This window comes from Phocoena sinus, chromosome 6 (assembly GCF_008692025.1).
Source record: "Phocoena sinus isolate mPhoSin1 chromosome 6, mPhoSin1.pri, whole genome shotgun sequence".
Taxonomy (NCBI): Eukaryota; Metazoa; Chordata; class Mammalia; order Artiodactyla; family Phocoenidae; genus Phocoena; species Phocoena sinus.
The window spans coordinates 12,447,822-12,473,576 of record NC_045768.1 but is presented as its reverse complement, the minus strand read 5'-3'; the positions used below and the strand labels follow the sequence as shown (position 1 = coordinate 12,473,576).

Genomic DNA, 25,755 nt, shown 5'->3' with positions numbered 1-25,755 from the left:
CACCTATGGAAAAGTGCAGCTATCGTAAGAAAATAATAATAAGATTGAAAAAAATAATAATAATAATAATAATAAGCTTGATAATTTTCACTTATATAATTTTTACTTATGTAATCAGCACCCAAACCAAAAACCAGAGCATTCCCAGCATGTCAAAAGTGCCCTTTTGCTCCCTTTTAGTAACTTACCACCTTCTACCCCTTGCAGGTAACTATTATTCTAACTACTAATGATGTAGTTTTATCTCTTATACTGTTTAGTATATGTTATTGTATCTGGATTTTGCACTGTACAGTCTGGATTCTTGTGTCTAGCCACTTCGCTTAACATCATGTTTGTGAGATTCATTTAAATTCTTCTTTGTAGTTGTAGATCTTTTCTTCTTATGGTTGTATAGTATTTCATTCATAAAGAATATTTATCCATTCTAATATTGATGGGCATAGCTTAAAATTTTTAACATGCATACTTGGTTTAACACTAAAGTTGAAGATATTATTTCCATTGTTCCTAGCTTCTGTTGTTGCTCTTGGAAATTATTTCTAGCTTCTATTGTCGCTATTATTCTAAATTTTGATCCTTTATGGATAATTTGTCTTTTCTCTGGCTGTTTTCACAATCTCTTTGTCCTTGGTTTTCTGCATTCACAAAATGTCTAGGTGTGAATTTACCTAGAATTTTATTATCCTGTTTGGAACTTGTGTTTCTAAATCTGAAGATTCACCTCTTTCATCAGTTCTGACAATTCTAAGCCATTAGCCCGTTAACTTAAGACCAGTGAGATTTCAAGCAAGATGGTGATACAAGCAAATAAATGTTCAAAAAAAAAATCACTCTGCTGCTAACTGGTTGGTTACTTTGGGCAAAACATTTAAATGGCTTGTGCCTCAAATTTCTCATCTGTAAAATGGGGACAATAATAATCTCTGTTCTTCCTAAGTCAGAGAGCTGCTTTGAATATCTAAAAGAAGAATGTACTTGAAATTGCATTGCAAATTGTAATATGGTATATAAATAGCTCAGGATCTAGCTCACTGTAGATGTTCAATAAAATTTGTTGTAAATGATCTCAATCAATATTTGTTGAATTCTTAATAAATAAACTAGTGTAGGATAATATTATTTAAATATTTTTATTCTTTTTCTCCTTCCCACACCCTCCTTAAAGAAATGCAAGACTATTTGTAATACTCACAGGAGTGATCTATGTATGCATATACACATTATAGATGCATATGAAAAATCGCTATGATGGTTTAGATATAAATTAGAATTTTATTCAGTTCTCAGTATTGTTGCTTTCTAAAATAAAAGCCATTGTCACTACTACCGGCGGTGTTTAATGTTGCTAAGCTACTGTTGTTTTTTTGTCTGTACCAGCCATCAGATACTTTGCATATCCTTGTCTTAGGATTCATTTTTAAATGAATTAATATATTTTATGTATCTCCAATTACATTTTATGAAGACAATTCAATGGAAAGTTCATGGGTTTAAAATTAGGCACATCTGGGACCAAACCTTGTCTTTACTATTTCATGACCTTGTGACATTAGGCAAAGTCACTCTACCTTTCTCATCTTCTGTTTATTTTTCTGAAAAATAAGGAATTCATTCACTTATGGAGTGTCTGCCACGTGGATAGTGCTCTTTTAGGTATTTGAATTACTTAATTTGTGTCCTTGCAGCAACCTGGCAGTATAGATATTATTCCTGTTTCATAGGAAAGGAACCTGATATCAGAGAAGTAGAGTAACTTGCTCAAGGTCGTATGCATTATAGCGCATATTTTCACCTGGGTGTCTCATTATAAAACCTGTGCCTTCACTAATATCTGAGAAAGTACTTTGTGTGATGCTGGGTCCCAGGTTGACAGTAAGTGTAGGCTCTTTTTTAGGGCCTACACTTAGTGACAATGTTCTGTAATTTTCTAGCACTTGGCTTTTTTCCCTGCACATAGTAGGTACTTCTTAACTCATTGTTTATTGTCTCTGTTTATGCTGCTGTTTTTTTTTATTCATTGAATGTTGACTTTCTAGCCAAAGGGAAAGGACAGTCCCAAACCAGAATGAATCTTAACACTGCCTTGGTTGAGGATATAATCAGCTTGGAAGAGGTGGATGAAGAAATGAAGTCGGTGATAGAAGCGCTCAAGGATAATTTCAATAAGACTGTCAATATAAGGACCTCACCAGGTTAGTGACTGAACCTGTGTTTTGGAGAGGGGCATAGTGGCAAAAACATTGCTTTGGCAGAGCTGGGTTTTAGTCCTAGCTTTATCACTTACTAATTGGTGACCATGGGCAGTTACTTCTCTGGTTTTCAGTTTCCTTGTCTAATTCCTACCTTCTAGCTTTGGGATGGGTAAATAAATGAGGTAACATGTGCAATCGTTCTAGCACAGTGCCCAGCACATATTAACACTACATTTATCCATTTAGCAAATACTTGCCTGCTATGAACTAGGCATTGTGCTGGTACAAAGTGAACAAAATAGGTATGATCTTTGCTCTCATGGAATAATACTCTCAAAAAATGGAAATTTTATTATTGCTGTACTCTCTACACTTGTAGGTATTTAGTTTCACAGTAACTGACATCTTTGGTCTGATTTTTCCAATTTGTCCTATTTGGCCGTTCTTATCGCTTACTGGGCACCAACTGGCTGCAGACCTGCCCACCTGAGGCATTTGTGTACCCCTGAGCTTGACCAGGAAGATTCCGTTTGGGTTAATAACTTCCTGAAAGTGGCTTTCCTAAGTGGGAAATGTCAGAACTGTCTAGGAGAACTGTTTGCAGATGTGATGGAAGAAGTGAGTTGTCAGCTAATGGTGCAGGCAGGCAGGAAAAATCCAATTGCTGTTAAATTGGCCTTTTGGAAATTGTCATCATCCAAGAGTCAAGCCCGGGACCCCCTCGGAAAGTATCTGTGGGAGCTTGCACTGCTCCCACTCACATCTTGCTTGGGGTAGTTCACAAGGAAACTAGAAAGTATTTCATGAACTTGTTCTTAAGAAAACCAAGTGAAAAGTATACGGCTTCATTTATAAACACCAGCAGAATCATACAGAGTTCAGAGACGAGATCCAGTGTGAAACCAGAAGACCATTCCGTCATTTGTCAGCCCTGGACTGGGGCATTTCTGCCTTTGCTGACAGTAGAGCGTGCCATTCAATCTCTCCCAACTGTTTATTTTAAACTTGCTTATTATTTTAGGTATGAAGCTGATAAAGTGCTTTGTCTCCCCTGTGCTTTCTGGCCTGTTAACATTCTGCAGCCGAAACCAGAGAGCAGTTTGAGAGGAGCTCAGGGAGAAATGTGATACTTAAAATTAGCCAGCAAGCTCCACTCTTGTTGAACTTAAAAAGATGATGGGCCTGGAAAGAGGTTGGGAGTGTAATTTGTTAAATGTTAACCTCTGCGAAAATGAGGGGCAGGAATGAGGCTGAGGGAGATTCTCGCTGGGGACAGATTGAGGGAAAAGGATTTGATGCATTATGTCGATACGGATTTAGGGAATGGGAACCACCACAACTGTGCACTGAAAAGCCCATGTTGGGACTTCTGTGGCAAAGGATCTTATGGCAAATCAGGATGGCTGAATTAAGATCCGTTTTCAGAAGGCCTCCCATTGGTATTTCCTCTTTGCTTCTTTCTCTTCAGGGTTATGTCTGTGCAATGTTCTGTGTAGAAATTTGGGCCATGAAGAGACTTGGGTGAAACAGGCTAAAGACTTAGCCAGTCTTTTATTTTATTTTATTTTTTTGCCAGATTCTTCCATACCATCTTTCATTACTATCTGAACCAGCAGGCACTTTTCCTCTTACACGTCCATCTACCAGCAGTTTCTGTCTCCAAGATAGTTGATTGCTTTTAATAGTTGTCTAGGGCTTCCCTGGTGGTGCAGTGGTTGAGAGTCCATCTGTCGATGCAGGGGACACGGGTTCGTGCCCCGGTCCAGGATGATCCCACATGCCGCAGAGCGGCTGGGCCCGTGAGCCATGGCTGCTGAGCCTGCGCGTCCGGAGCCTGTGCTCCGCAACGGGAGAGGCCACAACAATGAGAGGCCCACGTACCACCAAAAAAACCCCAAAAAGTTGTCTAAAATACAGGTCTATTTCTTTGTTCATTCTTGTCCTCTCATTCATCCATCCATCCATCCATCCATCCGTACATTCATTTATTCATCAAAGCATTATTGAGCACTTATTCTGTGCTGATTAATAGGTGCTGTAGATACAGAGAGAAAAGACATTGTCCCCACCTTCCAAGAGCCTAGGTCCTAATGTGAAGGGATAGACAAGTAAACCAACATGTGTAAAACCATGTAGCAAAGCAGAGTGGTGAAGACCATGGCTTTGGAGTTGATCAGACCTGGGTTTGAATTCAGCTCCATTGTTAACAGCTCTTGTGACCCTGGACAAGTTATACTCTGTGCCTCAGTTTCCACATCTGTAAAATGGTGGCGCTGTCTCATAGGGTTATTGTGATAATGAAAGCAAATAAATTACACAAAGCATTTAGCACTACGTCTTGCCATGGGAAGTGTTCAGTAAATATTGGTTGCCATTATTGTTGAAGTGTGCATAAGATCCTCGGGAGCTCATAAAGGGTTTGTAATCCAGCCTAGGAGGTCAGACAGGATTTCTGAGATTAGATACAATCATAGCTGAGTGTTAAAGAGTGAGCAGGAGTTAGCTGAGCGGAGAAGGGCGTCCCTAGTAGAAGGATCCTGAGGCAGGAGAGGACAGGCTGTATCAGAGAAATTGTAAGTAGGTTAGTTTGGTTAAAATATAGGAGAAAGTTGAAAAGTAATAATAATAGCATCTATTGGGCACTTACATATGCCAGGACACAATTATAAGTGCTTTCCATAAACTCTTTCATTTAACCCTCATAACAACTCTGTGAGAGAAGTATGATTTTAATGCCCCATTTAGAAATCAGGAAACAGACGCCCAAAAGGTTGAAGGGACCTTCCTAAGGTCACACAGTCAGGAAGTGGCAGGGTTGGTATTTGAACCCAGGTCACTGGTTTTCAGAATCATGGGCTTTTCCAGATTGAAGCCAGTGGTGTCAACAGCCTTCTATCTTGTGATGGTGAATTGAGTACTGTGCTTCAAATCAGATCTTTGGGCCACGGTATGGTACTGCATTATTCTAACAACAATTTGCTGGGACAACTCCCAATTTGTTTAAAATATTGACCTCCAGCCCCCGACCCTTTACTCTTTGTGTATCAGAATGAGCCATCTGTGAGTGGTTCTTAAAGTGAATGGTAATGTTTCCTTTTAGTTTTCATTTGCATAGGAAATCAGGGAGTTTGAATAACACCCCTTTTCCATCTGTAACTATATACTTGCCTTCTTGACAAGAAAATTTTGCCCAGGGTTTTCCATAATTCAGATAGAGACAAAGATCAGATCCAGGATAACAGTGAAGTGGTAATAGTTGGTGGGGATTTTTTTGTTTGTTTTATGTTTTTTGTTTGTTTTTCTTCCTAAAGGGAATCTAAGTGCCAAAATCAAGGTGGTATCAGGGAGCAGTTCCAAACCTGGCTGCATGTCAGAATCATGTGGTGATCTTTAAAAAAACTACAAGCTCCCCCAAAATCACAGGCTCCCAAGCCCCTGCAGAATCAGGCTGTCTGGGGGTGGGGCCGAGGAATCTACGTGAGAAAGCTCCCTGGGGATTCTGACGCACAACCAAATTTGAATTCCACTGATAAGGGAAAGAGCCTTGATTAGAATTGGAAGTAAGCACACCTGGGTTGGAGCTTGGCTCTTCCTCCTTTTCCTTTCGTTAGCTCTGTGATTTGGCGCATTTAACCTCCCCAAGTCTCTTTGGTGTCAAGCGGAGACAGTGATAGTGTTTGGTGCCTATGGTGGACTTGCTTGTTTATATTTAGTTTTAATCCTCACTTTAATCCTGTAAAGTATTTTTTAATTGAGTCGGAAACCGAGGTACCGAGAACATGACTAACTTGCCTGAGGTTTCATGTTAGTAAATGGCAGTGTTGCTGGAGGGGTGACCAGCTCTTTCCAGTCTCAGCTCTCAAAGTCATGTGTCACAGGAAACCGCTCAGGGCCAGGCAGACCAGGACTGTTGGCTCCCCTGGTGCCGGTAAGCAGTTGCAACCTAGTTTTGTCAACATTTCAAAGCTCTTTCCATCACATGGCACCACTGCTCCTGTGGAAGCCCCTTGAACCATCTTGCCACATTAGTAAGGGATCCCTAAACATTAGTTGAATCTGAATTGATAGAGACTTAGATGTGGGGCTACTAAAGTCCTTCTGAATTCGAAGACCCTTTATTTCATTTTTCTTTTAGGATCCCTTGATCATATCACTGTGGTAACTGCTGATGGGAAACTTGCTCTAAACCAGATTGGCCAGATCTCCATGAAGTCGCCACAGCTGATTTTGGTGAATATGGCCAGCTTCCCAGAGGTAAGGTGGCCTTGCTAAAGGGGTCCCTCTCCGTCTTCTCTTTTGGAATGCAGGAGGCTGAGTCGAGTCAGGAGAACGTGTTCCCTCTAGTTTGGGATGAACCAAGAGAGAAGGCATGGGAATTTTAGGATAAGAAAAGCTCTCTTCCTGTTTGTAAATTCCTTTTCTGTTTAACTCAAACACTATAGAGGCCAGGCAAGTAATTTGAATACTGACACGGGCCCCATCTAAGACAAACGGTAGTGGCAGTACAGTGATGGAAGGGCCGGGGTAAACTAGCTCCCGTGCCCTGTCTGAAGGGAGCAGCCTTTGCCCAGCTATTGCTGATCCTTCCTGGGCAGAAATGCAGGCCTGGTAATTAGATGTTACCAGGCGTTAAGGTGTTTGTTTACAAAAGAAGCCAGTAACCCTGATTTTTATGTAAGATCTTTGTTAAATGTTGATAACTAATTCCCTTTTTTGTGTGCTTTGTTTTAAGACTATGACAAAACATAATGGGCCACGTTTGCTCTGTGGGCCACCAGTCTGTGACTTTTGCATTAGTATTTGGAGCAGACCTTCCAGGAATTCACATTCCTTTCAAACTGGACTGACCACTGCAGAATGTTGCACAGAGCACAGTGCTTCCAAGGCTGGAAGGTGGGTTGCATTAGATCATTGCAACCTGGAGGCGATGATTTTAAGTCTGGTTGAGGAAGGTAAATGGGTTTTTCCTTATTGGTCCAGTAAGAATTGGCCTGGGTTGGGAATCCTTGAGGACCTGGAATCTGGTCCCACCTGTCCCGCCAGCTGGCTGTTTGACCTTGTGTAGGTTGTGTCACTTTCTGGGTCTCCCATTTCCTCACCTGTTAATGTGAGGTAAAGGAATCTGAAGTCTCTCCCTATTCCGATGGTCTGTTTCAGTAGTTCTAGCCCAAAGACAGAGACCAAAGTTGAAACTGCTGGATTTGATAAACTGGGTTAGAGATGTGAGTAAGGGAAAGCCCTTGCTATGAGCAGGCTATTTCAAATCGGAGGGCTCTTGTAGCTGATGTGCTAGGCACATTTGTGAGGGGTATTACTCACTCCTCCACCAATCTATTCTCTATACTGCAGCCTGAGCGAACTTGTAAAGATGTCTATTGGATTATGTCATTCCCAGGCACCGAGTTTATCAGTGGCTTCAAGTAATCTTTAAATAAAAGATGACTGTGGCCTAGAAGGCTTTGCATGAAATGGCCCCTGCCTGTCTCTGCAGATTCTCCAGTCTTATGCCACTGTCACCCTTGCACACGGCTCTAGCCACACTAGCCTTTCAACTCCTCAAACCCTTTGCGTCCTCAGGGCCTTTGCACATGCTCTTTCCTTTGCTCGGAACACTCTTGTCTGGCTAATTGCTACTCATGTTTTGGATCAGAGCTTACATATTACTTTCTCAGGGAAGTCTTCCCTAATCTACCCAATCCCAATTATTCCTCCACATTTACCACTTTTATACAGCCCAGTTCTTTTTCTTCATTGTACTTGTCATTATCAATAGTTATACAGTTTTTTACATCTTAATTTTCCAGCTCACTTTCACTAGATTGTAAGCTTGGAACGTAGGAATCATATCTAACTTGCTCTGACTTATGCAAGTGCCTTACACTGTGCCAGACACATGGATGCACTCAGTAAGTTTTCCTCAAATGGATGAATACTTGTCATTAGGTTGATGGAAGGGAGACACTCATTCCTGGTGTTACCGAGGAACAGAGTAATGGACAAAAAGGGAACTGTCAGCTCTTTCCCTTTCTGGCCCCTCTGAACCACTGAGGCCTCTCTGCCTTGTTCGTCTAATCCCACAGGCACTGCGGGCCAATTTAGGGAATAGCCTCCTAATTACACAGTTTGAAGACCTCATCAGGCAGATTGCTTTTCAGAGCCAGCCACTTCTGTTATTAAATAGCAAATGGCATTCACAGAAGAAGCACCTGATTGGCCACCAGAGCATCTTATGAGGCAGGAGGAGGTATTAACAGCTTAATTTTTTCTTAGGAAGTTGGAGTATATCTTCATTTTTCAAGCAAAGCATCTTTGCCATTTCTCCAAGTTGAAATTCTGTGGGTTTTGAAAAAAAAAAACATTTACAGTCATCTCACTAGAGAGGTTCTTTACAAGGACAGAGTGAGGAAGTGTGAGTTACATTGTCTTTTGAATTCCTTTATCTCATCTGGTGTATATATTAAACAAATAACTCTAACTAAACATTTCCTTCCTCCAGTTTAGAAGCTGTCCGTGCAGTACCCAGGTTTATAGCTTCAAAATGCTGAGCTAATCCTCACTGTGTTTATATAATTCCTTTCTGTTTCATATGCGGTTGGCTTTCTTTTCAAACCTGAGCATTTCTGTGTCATGCCCTAGAGACATGATGCAGATTTACATGCAGAATCTTTTCAGATACATCAAGGACAGAAAACTGCGTTGCATTTGTTAAGCATGTGTCCTGCTTGATAAATGATGCAGTTGCTGCCTTCCATAAACTTGCCTGCAGCTAGAGTTAATGATTGGGAAAAAAGAAGGGAGTAAAAAAACCACAGCATGATTTGAACAAGGCAAATGAAAAAAAAAATTTCTGCACGCTCCATTATTGCTCTTGTGGCAGTAAGAAAGCAAATGTGTGGTGAGCGTCTACGGTGTGACCAGGCACTGCTTTCTCATGTTTTGCTTCATGTGATCAACACGGATACTCTTTATTTCATTATTATTATTATTGTTACCTTTATCATTAAAAAGTGTTTTTATTTATTTTATTTATTTATTTATTTTTTTACATCTTTACTGGAGTATAATTGCTTTACAATGGTGTGTTAGTTTCTGCTTTATAACAAAGTGAATCAGCTATACTTATACATATATTCCCATATCTCTTCCCTCTTGCGTCTCCCTCCCTCCCACCTTCCCTATCCCACCCCTCTAGGTGGTCACCAAGCACGGAGCTGATCTCCCTGTGCTATGCAGCTGCTTCCCACTAGCTATCTATTTTACGTTTGGTAGTGTATATATGTCCATGCCACTCTCTCACTTTGTCCCAGCTTACCCTTCCCCTTCCCTGTGTCCTCAGGTCCATTCTCTAGTAGGTCTGCGTCTTTATTCCCTCCTGTCCCTAGGTTCTTCATGACCATTTTTTTTTTTTTAGATTCCATATATGTGTGTTAGCATACGGTATTTGTCTTTCTCTTTCTGACTTACTTCACTCTGTATGACAGCCTCTAGGTCCATCCACCTCACTACAAATAACTCAATTTCGTTTCCTTTTATGGCTGAGTAACATTCTGTTGTATATATGTGCCACATCTTCTTTATCCATTCATCTGTTGATGGACACTTAAGTTGCTTCCATGTCCTGGCTGTTGTAAATAGAGCTGCAATTAACATTGTGGTACATGACTCTTTTTGAATTATGGTTTTCTCAGGGTATATGCCCAGTAGTGGGATTGCTGGATCATATGGTAATTCTATTTTTAGTTTTTTAAGAAACCTCCTTACTGTTCTCCATAGCGTCTGTATCAATTTACATTCCCACCAACAGTGCAAGAGGGTTCCCTTTTCTCCACACCCTCTCCAGCATTTATTGTTTGTAGATTTTTTGAGGATGGCCATTCTGACTGGTGTGAGATGATATCTCATTGTGGTTTTGATTTGCATTTCTCTAATGATTAATGATGTTGAGCATTCTTCCATGTGTTTGTTGGCAATCTGTATATGTTCTTTGGAGAAATGTCTATTTAGGTCTTCTGCCCATTTTTGGATTGGGTTGTTTGTTTTTTTGATATGGAGCTGCATGAGCTGCTTATAAATTTTGGAGATTAATCCTCTGTCAGTTGCTTCATTTGCAAATATTTTCTCCCATTCTGAGGGTTGTCTTTCCACCTTGTTTATGGTTTCCTTTGCTGTGCAAAAGCTTTTATGGATACTCTTTAAAATTAAAGTTTATTCCATTTTACAGATGAGGGAACTGAGGCTCAGAGAAGTAGAATCTCTTCTGCAGGTTCACGCTGTTGTGGTAAAGCCAAGATTTGAGCATGGGTCTGTTGGACTCTAAAGGCTGTGCTCCTTTCACCATCCATTTGTTAATTCCACAAATATTTTTTTAGTCCCTGCAAGTCAGCTGTTGACTGGAACCCAGATTGTCAAGGGTTTGTTCACCTGTCTAGAAAAGTTTCATCATCTTTTGCCCTGTAGCGTAGACACGCACATAGACGCGAATGAGTTAGATTTATTAGTTTAAGAACAGTAATAGCAGACATTGCTAATTGCAGCACGCTTGCCTGACTGACCCCAGGTGGGGTCTGTGATCTTTCTCGACCCAGTACTCCAAGCAGCTGCAACCAGCGAGTCAGTGTTATCACTGGAGAGCAGCCTACTGGTGGGCATCCCTTCAAAGAGGGGGTAAAAGCTAGGAGAGGGAAATGCGATAGAAATATGTGCCTTTTTGTCTGAACCACGAGTAGTTCAGAAGTCATGTTGGAAAAATGACTGTAATTCCCTGAGTTTCTGTATCCTTCCATATCAAACTAAAATATACATGTTTAGAGTATTTTAGAACTATCTCTTTTAGTAGATACCTTTGCAAATGAAACCTCTCTTGGTTCACATTTTTTCTGCATGTGAAAGGACACAGAACATGTATAAAATAGTATAAAATAAGGGGGGCTTTTTGTGTGTGGGGGTTATAAACATGAAGTAAAAGTAAGGAGATGAGTTTTTCTAGCAGGTCTGAGTCAGTGCATTAATATACTTACTCAACAAGCTTTTACTGAGCACTTAGCACACACTAGGCCCTGAGCCTTGGACTGGGAATATGTAAGTACTGAGACATAGTTCCTGCCCAGCTTGGAAGCAGCAGTGGGTATTCCCTTGCTTGCCTGGGAAGGCTGTGTGGCAACACTTGGGTCAGAGTGTGAAAGGAGGATGGTGGTGGTGGGATGATCCAGCTGAGTTATCAGTCAGTCAGTGAGAAGCTTCAGAAAAGGAAGGTTAGGAGACTTGAAATCAGGCCGCTCCTTCAAAGTGGTCATTCTCCTTTTATTGTGAACTTTAGAAATCTGTGTTTCATTTTATTATGGAAGATGGCAGTTTTCTTGCAGAGGAAAATTTCATTTCTTCATCCAGCTCTTTTATATTTACCTTGGCCATACCCTTTATACACCAGACCTAGTTCCAAATTCTTTTTGGCTATTAGAAAAAAATCAAATTCCCTGTGCCACAGTTACTGAATACATTGAGCTAGGGGATCTGGAAGGTAACAGAGACAAAGTAACATCACTGGATGGAGTGGTAAATGGAAGCATGATGAACGAGGTCTTCACTCCCTTGCTCTTGGCTTTCAGGGACTGTATCTCTGTATGAGGGATGTGACCTTTACCAGCAGGTCTCTGCATTCGTAAGGAAGGGACTGTACCCGGTTATGTCCAAGGTCCCTTCCAGCTTCAGTAGTCTATGGTCAGAGGTGCATTTTAAGAATTTACAATTTTAAGCAGTGGACGCACTGTTAAATTCTGTAGCCCGAGCGGATGATCTGTCTGCATGTGGAATGCCGGTTTGTCTTTTTGACCTTATGATAACCTGTCATGTCCCTGTAGAATTCAGGTCATTTAAAAATGAAATGGATGAGGTTTTTAGGCACTCCCTTAAAAAACAAAACAAAACCTGGGAGTAAAATAGGTGTGCAACAAACCCCATTTATTTAAACCAGAAAGTCTAGGGAGGAGCTCAAGGCTGGGAATTGGCTCTGTGAATCCAAGCAATGTGGATTGGCTCTGGTCAAACCTAAAATTCTTTTGAAAATGTCAGAGGCCTTGTTTCCATGAATTCCACATTGTCATGCCAGTGAAATTATCTGTCTTCCACACTGCTTTCTTTTATGCTTTAGGATTGCAAGCCAGGTGTGGTTATAATGTTGCTTGAGGTGAGATGAGGCACTTGGGGAAATCAGCGTACCAGTGTGCCACCTGGCACGTTAGAGAGCAAGGCTGTGTCAGAAGAGACCCTGGAGGATGTCAGGACAGCAGTGCATCAGGGAATAATATTCAGTATTCTGAAATAAGCCATAATGGAAAAGAATATGAAAATGTATGACTGAATCACTTTGCTGTACAGCAGAAGTTAACACAACATTGTAAAACAACTATACTTCAATAAAATAAATTAAAAAAAAAAAAAGAGGGACTTCCCTGGCGGTGCGATGGTTAAGACTCTGCGCTTCCACTGCAGGGGGCATGGGTTTGATCCCTGTTCGGAGAAGTGAGATCCTGCATCCCGCATGCCTCGGGGTGCAGTCACAAAAAAAAAAAAAAAAAAAAAAAGACAGCAGTGCTTCAGCTAAGTGATGATATCAGCTCGTCGTTATTTGGGGGTTTTGTGCGTTCTTCATTTATTGAATACGTTTATATAATAGCGCCCCTTGCCTGGGTGTTACAGGCACCCAGGCACAGAACAAGATGCATGGCTCAAGTTACCTCATTTAATCCTCTTTGAGGTACAGTACCGCAGGGTCTCAGATTACAACATGGAGGCTCAGAGAAGTCAAGCTTGTTGCCCAGGGTCACATGGTTAGCAGAGCCGGGATTTGAGCTGAGCTCTTTCACGCTACCTTTCTTGGTGCACACACCAGCAGAGATTCATTGCTCATGCCAAAACATGAGTGAGGCTGGTGTGAGCATAGATGCAAATGAGTTAAATTTATTTACTCATTTCAAATCGGCACTGGTATATTTTGAGTGTAAAATGTCAACTGGAATTTTTAATGTATAAAATCTTTCAGCTGTCTTTACACCAGTCTTTGCACAGATCAGCCCTCCTCCCTTGAGGATTTATTGTGGTTTTGATTTGTGTTGCCTCAAACCATTGAAATCTTTTCAAAGAAGCAGAGCTGTTTTCTTTTTCTTTTTTCTTTCTCTTTGCTTTTTCCCTCCCGCAGTACACTAGTACCAGGAGTGGACATAGTTTGCTATTCAGCTTGATCAAAGCACTCTACACCAATGTAACTTCCTGATCTTACTGGTAACAGAACTAAATGTTTCCATGTTCTGCCAAGATGGGTTGCCAGTTATCGATGGAGGGCTTGCATCTGGTAATAATTATTTACTAATTCTGTTTACCTTTTGATCTGGTTTTCAGTGTACAGCTGCAGCTATCAAGGCTATAAGAGAAAGTGGAATGAATCTGAACCCAGAAGTGGAAGAGACGCTAATTCGGGTACCCATTCCCAAGTACGTCTGGCTGAAATTCGCATATTTTGACGTAATGGGGCAGTTGTCTTTGGAAGGAGACCAACACTCCATGATCCTGTTATACTGATAGGGTACTTTACCTGTACGTCTCATCTTGGCAGACTCCAGCATCTTTTGAGATCCGGTTTACTTATTCAGATGCAGCAGTGAATCTGACAAAGCTCTTGTCCTCATGTATTTTACATTCTGATTGGGAAGATAGGAGACATAAATAGAGAAAGTCATTCCAAATAGTGAAAATGCTGTGAGGAAAGAAAAGGCAATGTGATCCAGTAGAGAGTGCCTTCATGAGAGTGATGGTGGCAGGGACAGCTTTTGCTGGGGAGGACTCTAAGGGAAGTCACATTTTTACTGACAGTTGAATAATGAGGAAGAGCCAGCCTAGGGGAAGAGCTTTCCAGGCAGAGTGAACAGATAGCCCAAAGGCCCGGAGTCCGAAAGATCCCGACACTTGTAATCTCTAACCCAAGTTCCCTGAAGAGTCATTTTCCCATCAATCCTCACTTGTTGAAGAATTTTAGGCATAAGAACGGAATATTGTTAATTACGTAAATATATAGAACTTAGAGTTTCAAATGCATAAAATTATGTTTATTTTTAAATTAAAAAAGAAATGATAAGACCTTGGTATATTTGATGAAGAGAAAGCCCTTGTGTCTGAAACTCAGTGAGGGAGGGAAAGAGTGGGGCTGGAGGTGATGGGCTGGTGAGAGGAGGTGCTTCAGGTGTTACAGGCCGTGGTGAGGGGTGTGGGCTGTGCTCTCATTGTAGTGGGAAGCCATTGGAAGCACTTAAGCAGAGGAGTGATATGATCTGATGTTGACTTTTCGGAGGTCTCTCTGGCTGCCAATTAACAAGTGGAATGTAGGGAGACAGGGCAGACGCAGGGCGCACAGTCGGGAGGCCACTGCAGTAGTCCAGGTGAGATATAAATCTTCTCAGATTCAGTAGCAGGCAGAATCAGTTTCTCCTTCTGTAATCTCATTTCTTAGTTGTTTCCAAACCCCTGTTCCTACACAGTGCCTCACATCTAGCAAGTCCCAAATAAGTGTTGAATTCATTCATTCAGTCACTCAACAAATATTTATTAAGCACTAACTACATGCCAGGCCCTCTCCTAGTTGTTGAGATAGCGCAGTAAACAAACAACAAGAAGTCCCCATCCTCCCAGGGCTTTCTTTATTGTCGAGTAGGCACAGTAAAAAGAAAAACAAATAAATACGTAATGTAATGTCAGGTGATGATAAGGACTATGAAGAAAAATCAGCAGGCTAAGGGGATAGAGAGAGTTGGGGGTTTTATTGTAGGCAGGAAGGTTCAGGAAGGAAGTGACGTTGGAGCAGAGACCTAAGTGGAATGAATGAATGAAGCTTCCAAATAACTAGAAGAGAAGTGGAGTGTGACACTTGTTGAGTCATTGTGTGCCACACATCATCCTGTATTCCTTTATATAGATTGCCTCATTTGTCACGCAATCTCTGTAAAGTAGGTTTTTCCCCAGGTGTGGAAATTTAGGCCTCAGAGCGGTAAAGTAATATCTCTGAGGTCACACAGCTTATGCTGAAGCTGAGACCTAAACCCAGGTTTAGTTGATTCTAACGCCTCGTGATGTACCCATGCTAGCAACAAGAATTAATACCAACACTGAGAGTCCAGGAACTTTCCCACTGAACTTGTTTCTCGCTTTATGGCCAGAAAATGGCCTCCTTATTCCATTGTGTACTTGGTACTCTGTAAGTCAGAATTAACACTCTGCTTTGAAATCATGTTAATTGGGAGCAATATAATCTAGTGTTTAAGAAGCAAATAAACCTGAGTTCAAGTCCAGTACCTGCTTGCTTGGTTAGTTCATTGATTTGCTTGGCAAATTTTCTACAGATGTGTAATGTTCCAGCCTCTGTGCTGGGTGCTGGGGACGTACGTGGACCTGATGTTTGCCTTTGTGGAATTCAAGGCAGTGCCGGGCCCCTTGTTTATATTACCGGCAGCTTACTTGTGGAGTTTACTCTTACCCATAGTTTATAGATGAAAATATTGAAATTCAGAGAAGTTAAGAGACTTGCTGAAGATCACATGGCCAGTTAGTAGCAGTCAGGATTTGAATCCTGAGTTTTTCTGTTACCAAGTCCAGGCTCTTTCTCCTGCACTCTCTATATAGATGGGTAATTCTGGAAAGTGCCAAGTGTACTCATGGACATCAGAAGCAAGACTTGCAAGTGGAATGGCTAGTAGTCAGCAGCTTTATCTTTTCCTTCTTGCTCTCCTGTCTGTGAAATCTTGGAAAAGCCACTTAACCTCCCTGAGCCTTGGGTTCCTGATGCACACGATGGAGGGGTTGTTCTCAGTGGTCTGCCAGGTCCCTTCTGGAGCTCCAGAACGCTGTGATGCTGTGAATTTATGCCACTAAATGCTCGTTGCTGACTTGGATTCTTCTTAGAGTGGCCCATTGTAGATCATATGTTTCTTTCAAAGAGCTCGTTGATATAATGTGCACCTCTGCAGCCCCACACGAGTTAATGATTGCCCTTGTGCCTTGTATATAAGTTTGAAAGATCAGTGAGTTTAACTTGAATTTCCAAAGACACGGGGATCTGTTACATTATATTTTGCATTATTTTATGTTGGTTAATGGGCGTAATCCAAGAGAAAGTTGATGGACCAAAACCGTCTGCTCCTGCAAACCTCATTTTTTATATACTTTCTTCCCTTTGACAAGGTGGTAAGGTCATGAGGCCCCTCACTGAATTATACGTTTGGTAGTTTTCCAGATAAAAAATGAATGATCTGTTCTTTATTATGGAAGCTGTGTCATGTGAGAGGATAAAGGCTGATTTAGATGTAAAGGGGACCAAGGTTTTTATTTGGTTTTGGCAGTAACTTCCATATGACTCTGGGCACGTCACCCTAACAGCTTGCTGCCTTCTAGCTCCTTATTTGTAAAATAAATGAAATAATACATAATGATAGCTAGAGCTTTGGTGAGATTAGCAGAGAAAATAGATTAAGTAGCGTGATCTCCTTAGAGGAAAGAAGCTATATAAATGTAAGATACTAATATTATTTCAGTAGACATAAATTTTTCCATATATACATAATTTTACTTTAGGAGAAAAGGAAGGAGTGAGGACGGGGACTGATATGTTGAGCACCTACTATGTGCCAGGAACTGTTAGGTGCTTGACATGTACAGGAAAAGTCTAACGGTTAAATTTGTGCCTTGTATCACAAAAGCATGAAATTGAGTTCTGACTCTTCTGCTTTTTAGCTGTGTGACAATGGCAACTGTCTCTACCTCTCTGAATCTCAGAGACCTCTTCTGTAAAATATTTATGGGACCGGCCTTATATAGTTATTGGGAGATTTCAGTGAGATAATGTGCACAAAGCTTTTGATGTTTAGCAAGCACCCAGTTAATGCTAGCGAATGTTCCTTCATTCCTTTTCATAAATAGATAGGCGCATCCCTCCCTTCAAAGGATGGGGAAACTGAGATTCCAAGAGGTGAGGCATTGGCTCCAGGTCACACAGCTGGTAATTGGCAAAGCTGCAAGGAGGAAAATAACACACTAAAGCTTATGGTGGGAGTTTGGGAGGTGGGAGGGAATCAGAAGCATAGATTCCCATGATCAGTTTCTGATGCTAAAATTTCAAGTTTAGTTCTATAAAAATTTACCTTTCCTGGGCTTCCCTGGTGGCGCAGTGGTTGAGAATCTGCCTGCTAATGCAGGGGACACGGGTTCGAGCCCTGGTCTGGGAGGATCCCACATGCCGGGGAGCAGCTGGGCCCGTGAGCCACAACTACTGAGCCTGCGCATCTGGAGCCTGTGCTCCGCAACAAGAGAGGCCGCAATAGTGAGAGGCCCGCACACCGCGATGAAGAGTGGCCCCCGCTTGCCACAACTAGAGAAAGCCCTCGCACAGAAACGAAGACCCAACACAGCAAAAATTAATTAATTAATTAATAAACTCCTACCCCCAACATCTTAAAAAAAAAAAAATTTACCTTTCCTGGTTGATTGTGATTCTTCCTCTGCCTGAGGATAGTCTGTAAGTTTGCTTTTTTGCCGTCACTCTGGATGCTGCCCAGAGCAAAGTTGTATTTTCAGTTGCAACAGATCTCAGCTGGTACCTCACCCTCATCACACTCCTCTGATTCTTATATTCTTATTTAAATGAGTCAACTGAGTACGTGACTCTTCCTATAATCTGCCTCTGATCATTTTGGGAGGTAGGCGGAGAATAAATCCTAAAGCCATAACAGGTCAACCTTGGAGCCTGGGTGGTGCATAGCACCAAGCCTTCTTTTCAGAGCCTCTGCGAATCCAGCTGTGTGTGTGGCTGTGTGCAAGTTTTTCTCCTGGCTGTCCTCAGTAAAATGACATTGGACCTTACAGGCTCTGGGTTACATTCGTCTGCAGTGACACTGTGTATAGCTTTTGTTTTCTTCTCTGGCCAGTGTTCTTCCGTTTAGAGCAGTCCGTCAACTGGACGGATTCTTTGAACATTCCTGTTAATCAAGATTCACTGAAATAGTTTCTTCTATTTTTCTTTCTTATTTATGTAATCAAGTTCTGGGTCCTATTTATAAACCACCTGCACTACAGGTGTAATGCCTGGAGGTACTGTGCTGAATGCTTGGGGGTTTCTCCCTGAATTCTCACACCACCGCTCTGAGGTTGGGAGACTACTCTTGTGCCCACTTGCCTAATGGAAGACCTGAAGCTCCCAGGAGTCAGTGCCCGCTGTCACAGGGCTACCAAGGGGCAGAAGCACGACCGAACTCAGGTCTTATTTACTGCCTTTTTCCCTGTTCTTTTCTCCGGATAGCAGCTTTTTCTGGTATATCAGTCTTCCACTTCTTAATCAGGGACCCTGAAACGTTTTGAGCAGTTTATTTTGATCAGAGGCCCCACCCCATTCACATCTTCATTATGCCCCCAAACAAACAAACAAATACTCCCTTACTTACTGTTTTACCAAATATTGATGAGAAAACCACACGAAGTAGAATGAGGGTGCTTTGGTTTGAGAACGCTGAGTTCATGTCTGGCTTTAAAGAAAGCTGTAAGGAATCATGAATTCACCGAAGAAATCAAAGTGCTCAAGATTGACTCATTCCCCCCGCGAAGCTGCATCCTTCCTGGATTGTCCTCCTCTTTCATTATTTCTTGTCAGTATCTGCATTGGTTTTACTTTAAGTAGGATTAAATAAACAAGTACCTCCATCCTGTTCTCCTTAGGGCACTACTTTTAGCACCGTGATTTTCCAGATTTTTTTTCTGTGCAACTTCAGACATGTGTAAATCTCCTTCTCCATCTTTCTTATGATGGTATGGGATTATATTACACGCACTCTTATGCAGTTGCTTTTCTTTCCTTTTCTTAAAAACTTATTTCTTTATTTATTTTTGGCTGTGTTGGGTCTTCGTTGCTGCACGCAGGCTTTCTTCTAGTTACAGTGAACGGGGGCTACTCTTCGTTGTGGTGCATGGGCTTCTCATTGCAGTGGCTTCTCTTGTTGCGGAACATGGGCTCTAAGCGCCTGGGCTTCAGTAGTTGCGGCACGTGGGCTCAGTAGTTGTGGCTCGCGGGCTCTAGAGCGCAGGCTCAGTAGTTGTGGCGCATGGGCTTAGTTGCTCCACGGCATGTGGGATCTTCCCGGACCAGGGCTCGAACCCGTGTCCCCTGCATTGGCAGGCGGATTCTTAACCACGGTGCCACCAGGGAAGTCCCTGCAGTTCCTTTTTTTAACTTAATGTGTCATTGCTCTCTCTGAGGAGAGTTCTTCCTTACCCTTTTTTTTTTTTTTTTTTTTATGCGTTACGCGGGCCTCTCACTGTTGTGGCCTCTCCCGTTGCGGAGGACAGGCTCCGGACGTGCAGGCCCAGCGGCCATGGCTCACGGGCCCAGCCGCTCCGCGGCACGTGGGATCCTCCCAGACCGGGGCACGAACCCGCGTCCCCTGCATCGGCAGGCGGACTCCCAACCACTGCGCCACCAGGGAAGCCCCTTCCTTACCCTTTTTAAGGGATACGTAGTGCTTGCATGTTACGTATAACATTAAATCGTTCTCAGTTATTGAATATCTTGGTCGTTTAAATTTTTTTCTCTTTTACTAACAGTGTCATAATGATCTCCTAAGGATCTTCCTGTTCTTCTGCTGGGAGTGGGAAGTGGTAGAGGCAGGACCGTAACTGGGGAAGAAGTGAATGGAATGTGGGGGGCCTTGGTGTAGCTTTTGTTCCTTGATTGTCTCAGTGCTTGTTTGCACCAGTGTGCTGCATATTGCTGAGCTTCTTGGAGACATGGACACTTCAGGGCCAGACAGCCATCTGCAACACACCTGAGTGACCCCTCCAGTGGTCCTCAGAGCCAAACTTGACATCACTGTCTCAGGAAACCCCATTGATATTTGAAGGGCCTTCCTGGCTCACTGCATGGCAATACTATTAAGCAAAATGACTACTTACTGAGTGCAAACTATATTCTAGGCCTTATGCTATATTTAAGTCATTCTGTTATTCCCTATTTTTTATACATGAGCTAAGTAAGCCTGAGAGAGGTTAAATAACTTGTTCAAGTTCATTTAGCTAATAGGGGTAGAGTTGTGCAGGATTTAAATATGGGTCTGCTTGACATCAAAGTCTATTCTTAACGTCTGTGGACCTCTGAGAGCACTTTTTCCTTTTGTAATAAGGGGCAGTAATTGGTATTTTAAAATTTAGTTATATACCAACCCAAAGCATGTGGAGCATACATGGCCAAAGCTCAAGTCAGGGTACATAACCCGAAGTAAGTTTATGCCACTTTCTGGTGTGAGAAGCACTCTGGAATATAAAGGATTTGTTTTGTTTTTTTTTTTTAGTTAACTTTATTGAGGTGTAACGTACATACAAAAAATGAACCCATTTCAAGTGTACGAGATGATGAATTTTGACAAATATAGGTCAAATATATATCTTGACTGTAACCACCATCTCAGTCAAGATATAGACCAGTTCGGTTGTCCTGAAAGTTCCCCATGACCCTTTGCAAGTCCTCTGGCCCCAGGTGACCACCTAACTGCGTTTATGAGAACATAAAGTTTTTATGCTGAAATGTGAAACTTCGAGGGTATTTGTAAATTTATTCAGCAGGTATTTATTAGCACCTACTGTGTGTCAGGCATAGTTCTAGACATGGAGGACACGGCAGTGAATAAGCTAGACAAAGCCTCTGCCTTTGTGGAACTTCTACTGGGGAAGTGGACAGTAACACACAGGGAGTGTGTGTGTCAGCTGGCCATATTTTTCTCTCTGTGGAGAAAAATAAGGCAGTGAAAAAAATTAAAGGACGTCATAGATGGGGCTAGTGAGTTGGTGCAGTTTTAAGTAGTGTGTTCTTGGCAGGCTTCGGAGGAAGGTGATAACTGAGCAGAGAACTGAGGACATGAGAGAGCAGACTAGGCTTATATTCAGCACTAAGGCAGAGGAAGCAGCAAGTGCAGAAGCCCTGAGGTGAGAGTCCACCGAGGGTGTTCAGGGAACAGTGAGAGCGCTCATGTGTCTGTAGCAGAACAAGGGAGGGGAGAGAAATAGGAGATGAGGCCAGAGTGAAATGGAGAGGCCAATACCATGTAAAGTCTTTCTATTAGTCAGTGTTCTCCAGAGAAAAAGAACCAACAGGATATATATATCTCCATACATCCACACACGTGTATACATACATATATGTAGATAGATGTATATACGTATGTGTGTGTGTGTGTGTGTGTGTGTGTGTATAAAGAGAACATGTGAATATGGAGGCTGACAAGTCCCAAGATCTGCAGTCTTGGGAGACAAACTGGGGACTCAGGAGAGCTGATGGTGTGGGTCTGATCTGAGCCTGAAGTGCCTGAGAACCAAGAGAACTGGTGGTGTAGTTCCAGTCTAAAGGCCAGGAGGCTTGAGACCCAGGAAGTGCCGATGTTTCAGTTTGAGTCGAAGGCAGGGAAAAACCATTGTTCCAGCTTGAAGGCAGTCAGGCAGGAGGAATTCCTTCTCATTCAGGGGAATTCCCTATAATTATTGTTTTAATGCAGGCCTTCAACTGATTGAATGAGGCCCACCTATATCAGGGAGGGCAGTCTGCTTTACTCAGTCTATTGATTTAAATGTTCGACTCATCCAAAAACACCCTCATAGAAACACCCAGAATAATGTTTTATCAAATATCTGGGCACACTTGTGACATATAAAACTAAGCACCATAGTCCTAATAGACCCTTATAAGGATTTTGGCTTCTACTTGGAGTGAAATGTGAAGTCACTGGAGGATTTTGAGCTAGGGAGGGATATGATCTGATTTAGGTTTTGAAAGGGTCATTCTGCCTGCTATTTTGAGAATTATACTGTAGGAAGGCGAGGGTGAAAGCAGGGACTGGTTAGGAGCTATTGTAGTAATCTAGGTATGGTGCCTGGACTAGTGTGGTAATGGTGTTGGTTAGAAGTGGTCAAGATTCTGGGTACATTTTAAAGGAAAAGCTGCCAGGATTTGCTGACAGATTGGTTGTAAATTTAGGAAGAAGGAACTCAAAGATGACTTCAAGGTTTTTTGGCCTGAGCAACTGGAAGGATGGCGTTGCCATTTACTGAGCTAGGGCAGATGTGGGAGGACAGGCTGGGTGTGAGACTCTACTAGACATCCAAGTGGAGAGGTCAAGTAGGCTGCTAGGTATGTAAGTTTAGAGTTCTGGTGACAGGTGTGGGCTCAAGAGAGAAATCTGGGAAGCATGAACATGTAGAAGAAGCCATGAAATTAGATGAGATTATTTTAGAGAGTAAATACCGATAATGAAGAGAAGGGCTTGGGAACTGAGCCTTGGACAGTCCACATCAAGGTTTATGGGTTAGGGTGATAAGGAGGAACCAGCAAGAGAGACTGAGAATAAGTGGCCGGAGAACTAGGAGAGTGTGGCGTCCTGGAAACAAAGGAATTGTGTTAAAGGGGAAGGACTCATCAGCTACACCAGGTATCGCTGACGGGTCAAGGAGGAGAAGGTCTAAGAATTGATCATTGGATTTAGCAACATGATTTATTTATCAGTTAATCTCTGGGTATAAAGGAAAGCACAAAGGCTTTGGGGTTAGACAGACCTAGGTTCAAATCCCTGTTCTCTCATTCTCTGGGTATATCAGCTTGGGTCCTCTGAAAACAGATGCCAGGACAGAATTAGATGTGCAAGAGATTTATGGGCAGAAAGGCCTGTGAAAGAGACAGGGTGCAGGTCTGCCACTGGTGAAGAAAGGAAAAGAGGAGGACTGGGTAGAAGACGCCTCACACTGCAGTGCATTTCTGAGAAGGTCAGCCGGGCTGATGGTGCGTTCCTGAGCGAAGATTGCCCGTCAGGGGAGTCCCTGTGCCACGGGTGGCCATTGGCTGACAGTGGCCTGGGGAGTGTGCTCACTGTAGTGACCTTGGGCAAGTCATTAACTTTTGGAAGCTTCAGCCTCCTTATCTGTAAAATGGGCGTTATTTCTATGATTTTTTTGAAGAATAATGGGATATTATATGTGATACTCCTAGTGTGAGGCCTGGTGTGTCATAAACTTTAATTCCTTTTTCTTATAGTATTTGTTATTATCTGATTCTCCTGGTTAAGGAGTTCTTGGAAACATTCTTTTTCTGATTATTTGGGAGTAAAACCAACGATATTTTCTTTCTGTTTGCTGACTGCTCTTTCAGTCCTTAACACTCTCTTTCCCTCTCTTCCCCACTAACCCCCTCCCCCAGCCCCATGTTCATTTTTTTTTCCTGTCTTTTCCTCCATTTTTAGGGGTGGGAGGACTTAAGTCATTAAGTTGTAATTATCTTGGAATTTAAGTTGCTCAGGAACACTGTAGTTTGTTAATGAGTACTTGGTTTGTTCTTTGAATATGAATTGTGGTGACCAAGACCTCCTGGAAGGTATATCCCAAAGAAGCAAATCCGCTGACTTAGTCCTGCCTGTGGTGTGAGATTTGCATAGTATTTCTGGAAAGGCCAAGGGACCGCGGCTCTTCTTGACACCCTCAGCCCAGTGTCAGCAGTTCAGCTTGACACTGAACTGCTCCCCAAGGCCTCACGATTGTGGGATAATTGCCATCATTGGCTCCCACTTTTCCTTCAGGCGTTGTTAGTGACGATAGACCTTATGCCTAGGCCAGGCTCCTGCCCTCAGACTTTGTTCCAAGGTGACAGCATGGAGGAGAATTCTCCTTGGGATCGGACCAGGCAGTTTCACCAGATTACAGTTAAGAGCCCTGGGTTGTGGTTCTCCTAGGCTGGATTCTCTTTCACAGGTGTATTTTCGTAGCACAGGCTGCTGTACGGTCTCTCATGGATGATGACCAGGATTTTCTAGGGCGAGCAGCTAGTACGGCAGGGTGTAGGGTCCCCAGGCTGACTTAAACAGGGAGGGGTAGCTGCTGTGCAGCCAGGGAGAGCTGGAATTGACACCTGGAGGAGCCAGGCTTACAGTCAGAACAACTTGAATAAGAGAACCAATGAAATGAGTTGTGTGACCTTACGCTAGTTACTTCAACGCTCTGAGTCTCGGTTTCCTCATCTGTAAAATGCGGTAGCAGCAATGTTTGCTTTTCTGAAAAGTTATTGAGAGAAACTCTTGTGGAGGATAAAGGGGAGAGGGAGCGGCAGTAGACAAGGAGAGCCTTTAGACCGTGATACAGGTCTGATACCAGTGAAGAAAGGAAAGAAATTCACCAAATGAGAAATAGTGTTATTTTTAAAATCTTCCTTATCAAGTTAACTGTTGTTGCCGAGTGTTCCCATGACTTTTTCTGCGTGGTGATTGTTAACTGTTATGGGGAAGCAGTCACTGCCATCCCACAGGTGAGGAGATCGAGACATGCTGCCTGCCATCAAGCTTTCCACCTAGGAGACAAGTACTGTTCAGTGACGAGAACCAGATGGGCATATGGCATCTTTCAGTAGCTTTACTGAGATATAATTCACCCATTTAAAGGGTATAATACAAAGGTTTTTAGTATATTCAGAGTTGTGCAACCATCACCACGTTCAGTTTCAGGACATTTTTCATCACCCCGCAAAGACATCCTGAACCTACTAGCAGTCGCTCCGCACTTCGCCCCAAATCACCCTCCTAGGGATTGCTCGAGGCAACTACTAGTCTGCTTTCTGTCTCTATAGATTTCCCTATTAACACTTCATATGAATGGAATCACACAGTATGTGGTCTTTTGTGACGGCTTTTTTCACTTAGCATAATATTTTCAGGGATCATCCATGTTGTAGCATGTATCAGTACTTCATTCTTTCTTATTGCCACATAATATTGCATTGTGTGGCTATGCCACATTTTATTTATCCTTTCATAAGCTGATGAATATTTGAGTTGTTTGCACTTTTTGGCTATTACGTATAATGCTGCTATGAACATGCTGTCAGTTCTCTTGGGTATAGACATACAAGTGGAATTGCTGGGTCATGTGATAAGTCTGACTTTCTGAGGATCTGCCAAACTTTTTCACAGGGACCACACATTTTACATTCCTACCAGTAATATGTAAGGATTCTAATTTCCCCACCTCCTTGCCAGTACTTATTGTTGTTACTGTTATTGTTATTATTACTTCCATGCTAGTGGGTATGAAGTGGTATCTCATTGTAGTTTTGACTTGCGTTTCCCTAATGTTAATGATGTTGAGTATCTTTTCATGTGCTTGTTTGCCACTTGTACATCTTTAGAAAAATGTCTATTCAAGTCCTTCACGCAGTTTTTAAATTGGGTTGTTTGTACTTTTGTTGTCGAGGTGTAGGAGATCTTTATATGTTCTGGATTCTAGACTCTTATCAGATATATGATTTTCATCTCTTTAATTATAAAAATAATACACATTTATTGCAAAAATTCAAATCCTACAGAAAAATAAAAAGTTATTTTATTGTTCCCCAAATATTCTTCCCATAAGTAACTGTTGGTAAGTTTAATATATATCCTTCCAGATTTGAAAAGATGCATGCACACACACACACACACACACACACCCCTACATATTTAGTTTACATAAATGG

At 42.2% G+C, this 25,755-nt stretch overlaps 1 protein-coding gene across 6 annotated transcripts in view; it reads left to right on the top strand.

The window, feature by feature from the left end:
• MRRF (mitochondrial ribosome recycling factor) overlaps positions 1–25,755 on the top strand; it is a 57,933-nt gene that overhangs the window by 9,962 nt on the left and 22,216 nt on the right. For 3 of the 6 annotated variants that reach the window (XR_004350368.1, XM_032634833.1, XM_032634832.1), the window contains exons 3-5: positions 2,040–2,195; positions 6,331–6,449; positions 13,590–13,681. Coding sequence is in view for 3 of the 6 variants with exons in the window: in XM_032634833.1 (XP_032490724.1) it covers positions 2,040–2,195; positions 6,331–6,449; positions 13,590–13,681 (367 nt within the window). In the remaining 3 variants the exon portion in view is untranslated. Of the gene's footprint in view, positions 1–2,039; positions 2,196–6,330; positions 6,450–6,927; positions 7,089–13,589; positions 17,687–25,755 lie in introns of those variants that run through there. The other 3 variants (XR_004350367.1, XR_004350366.1, XM_032634834.1) reach the window with 2 other exon arrangements.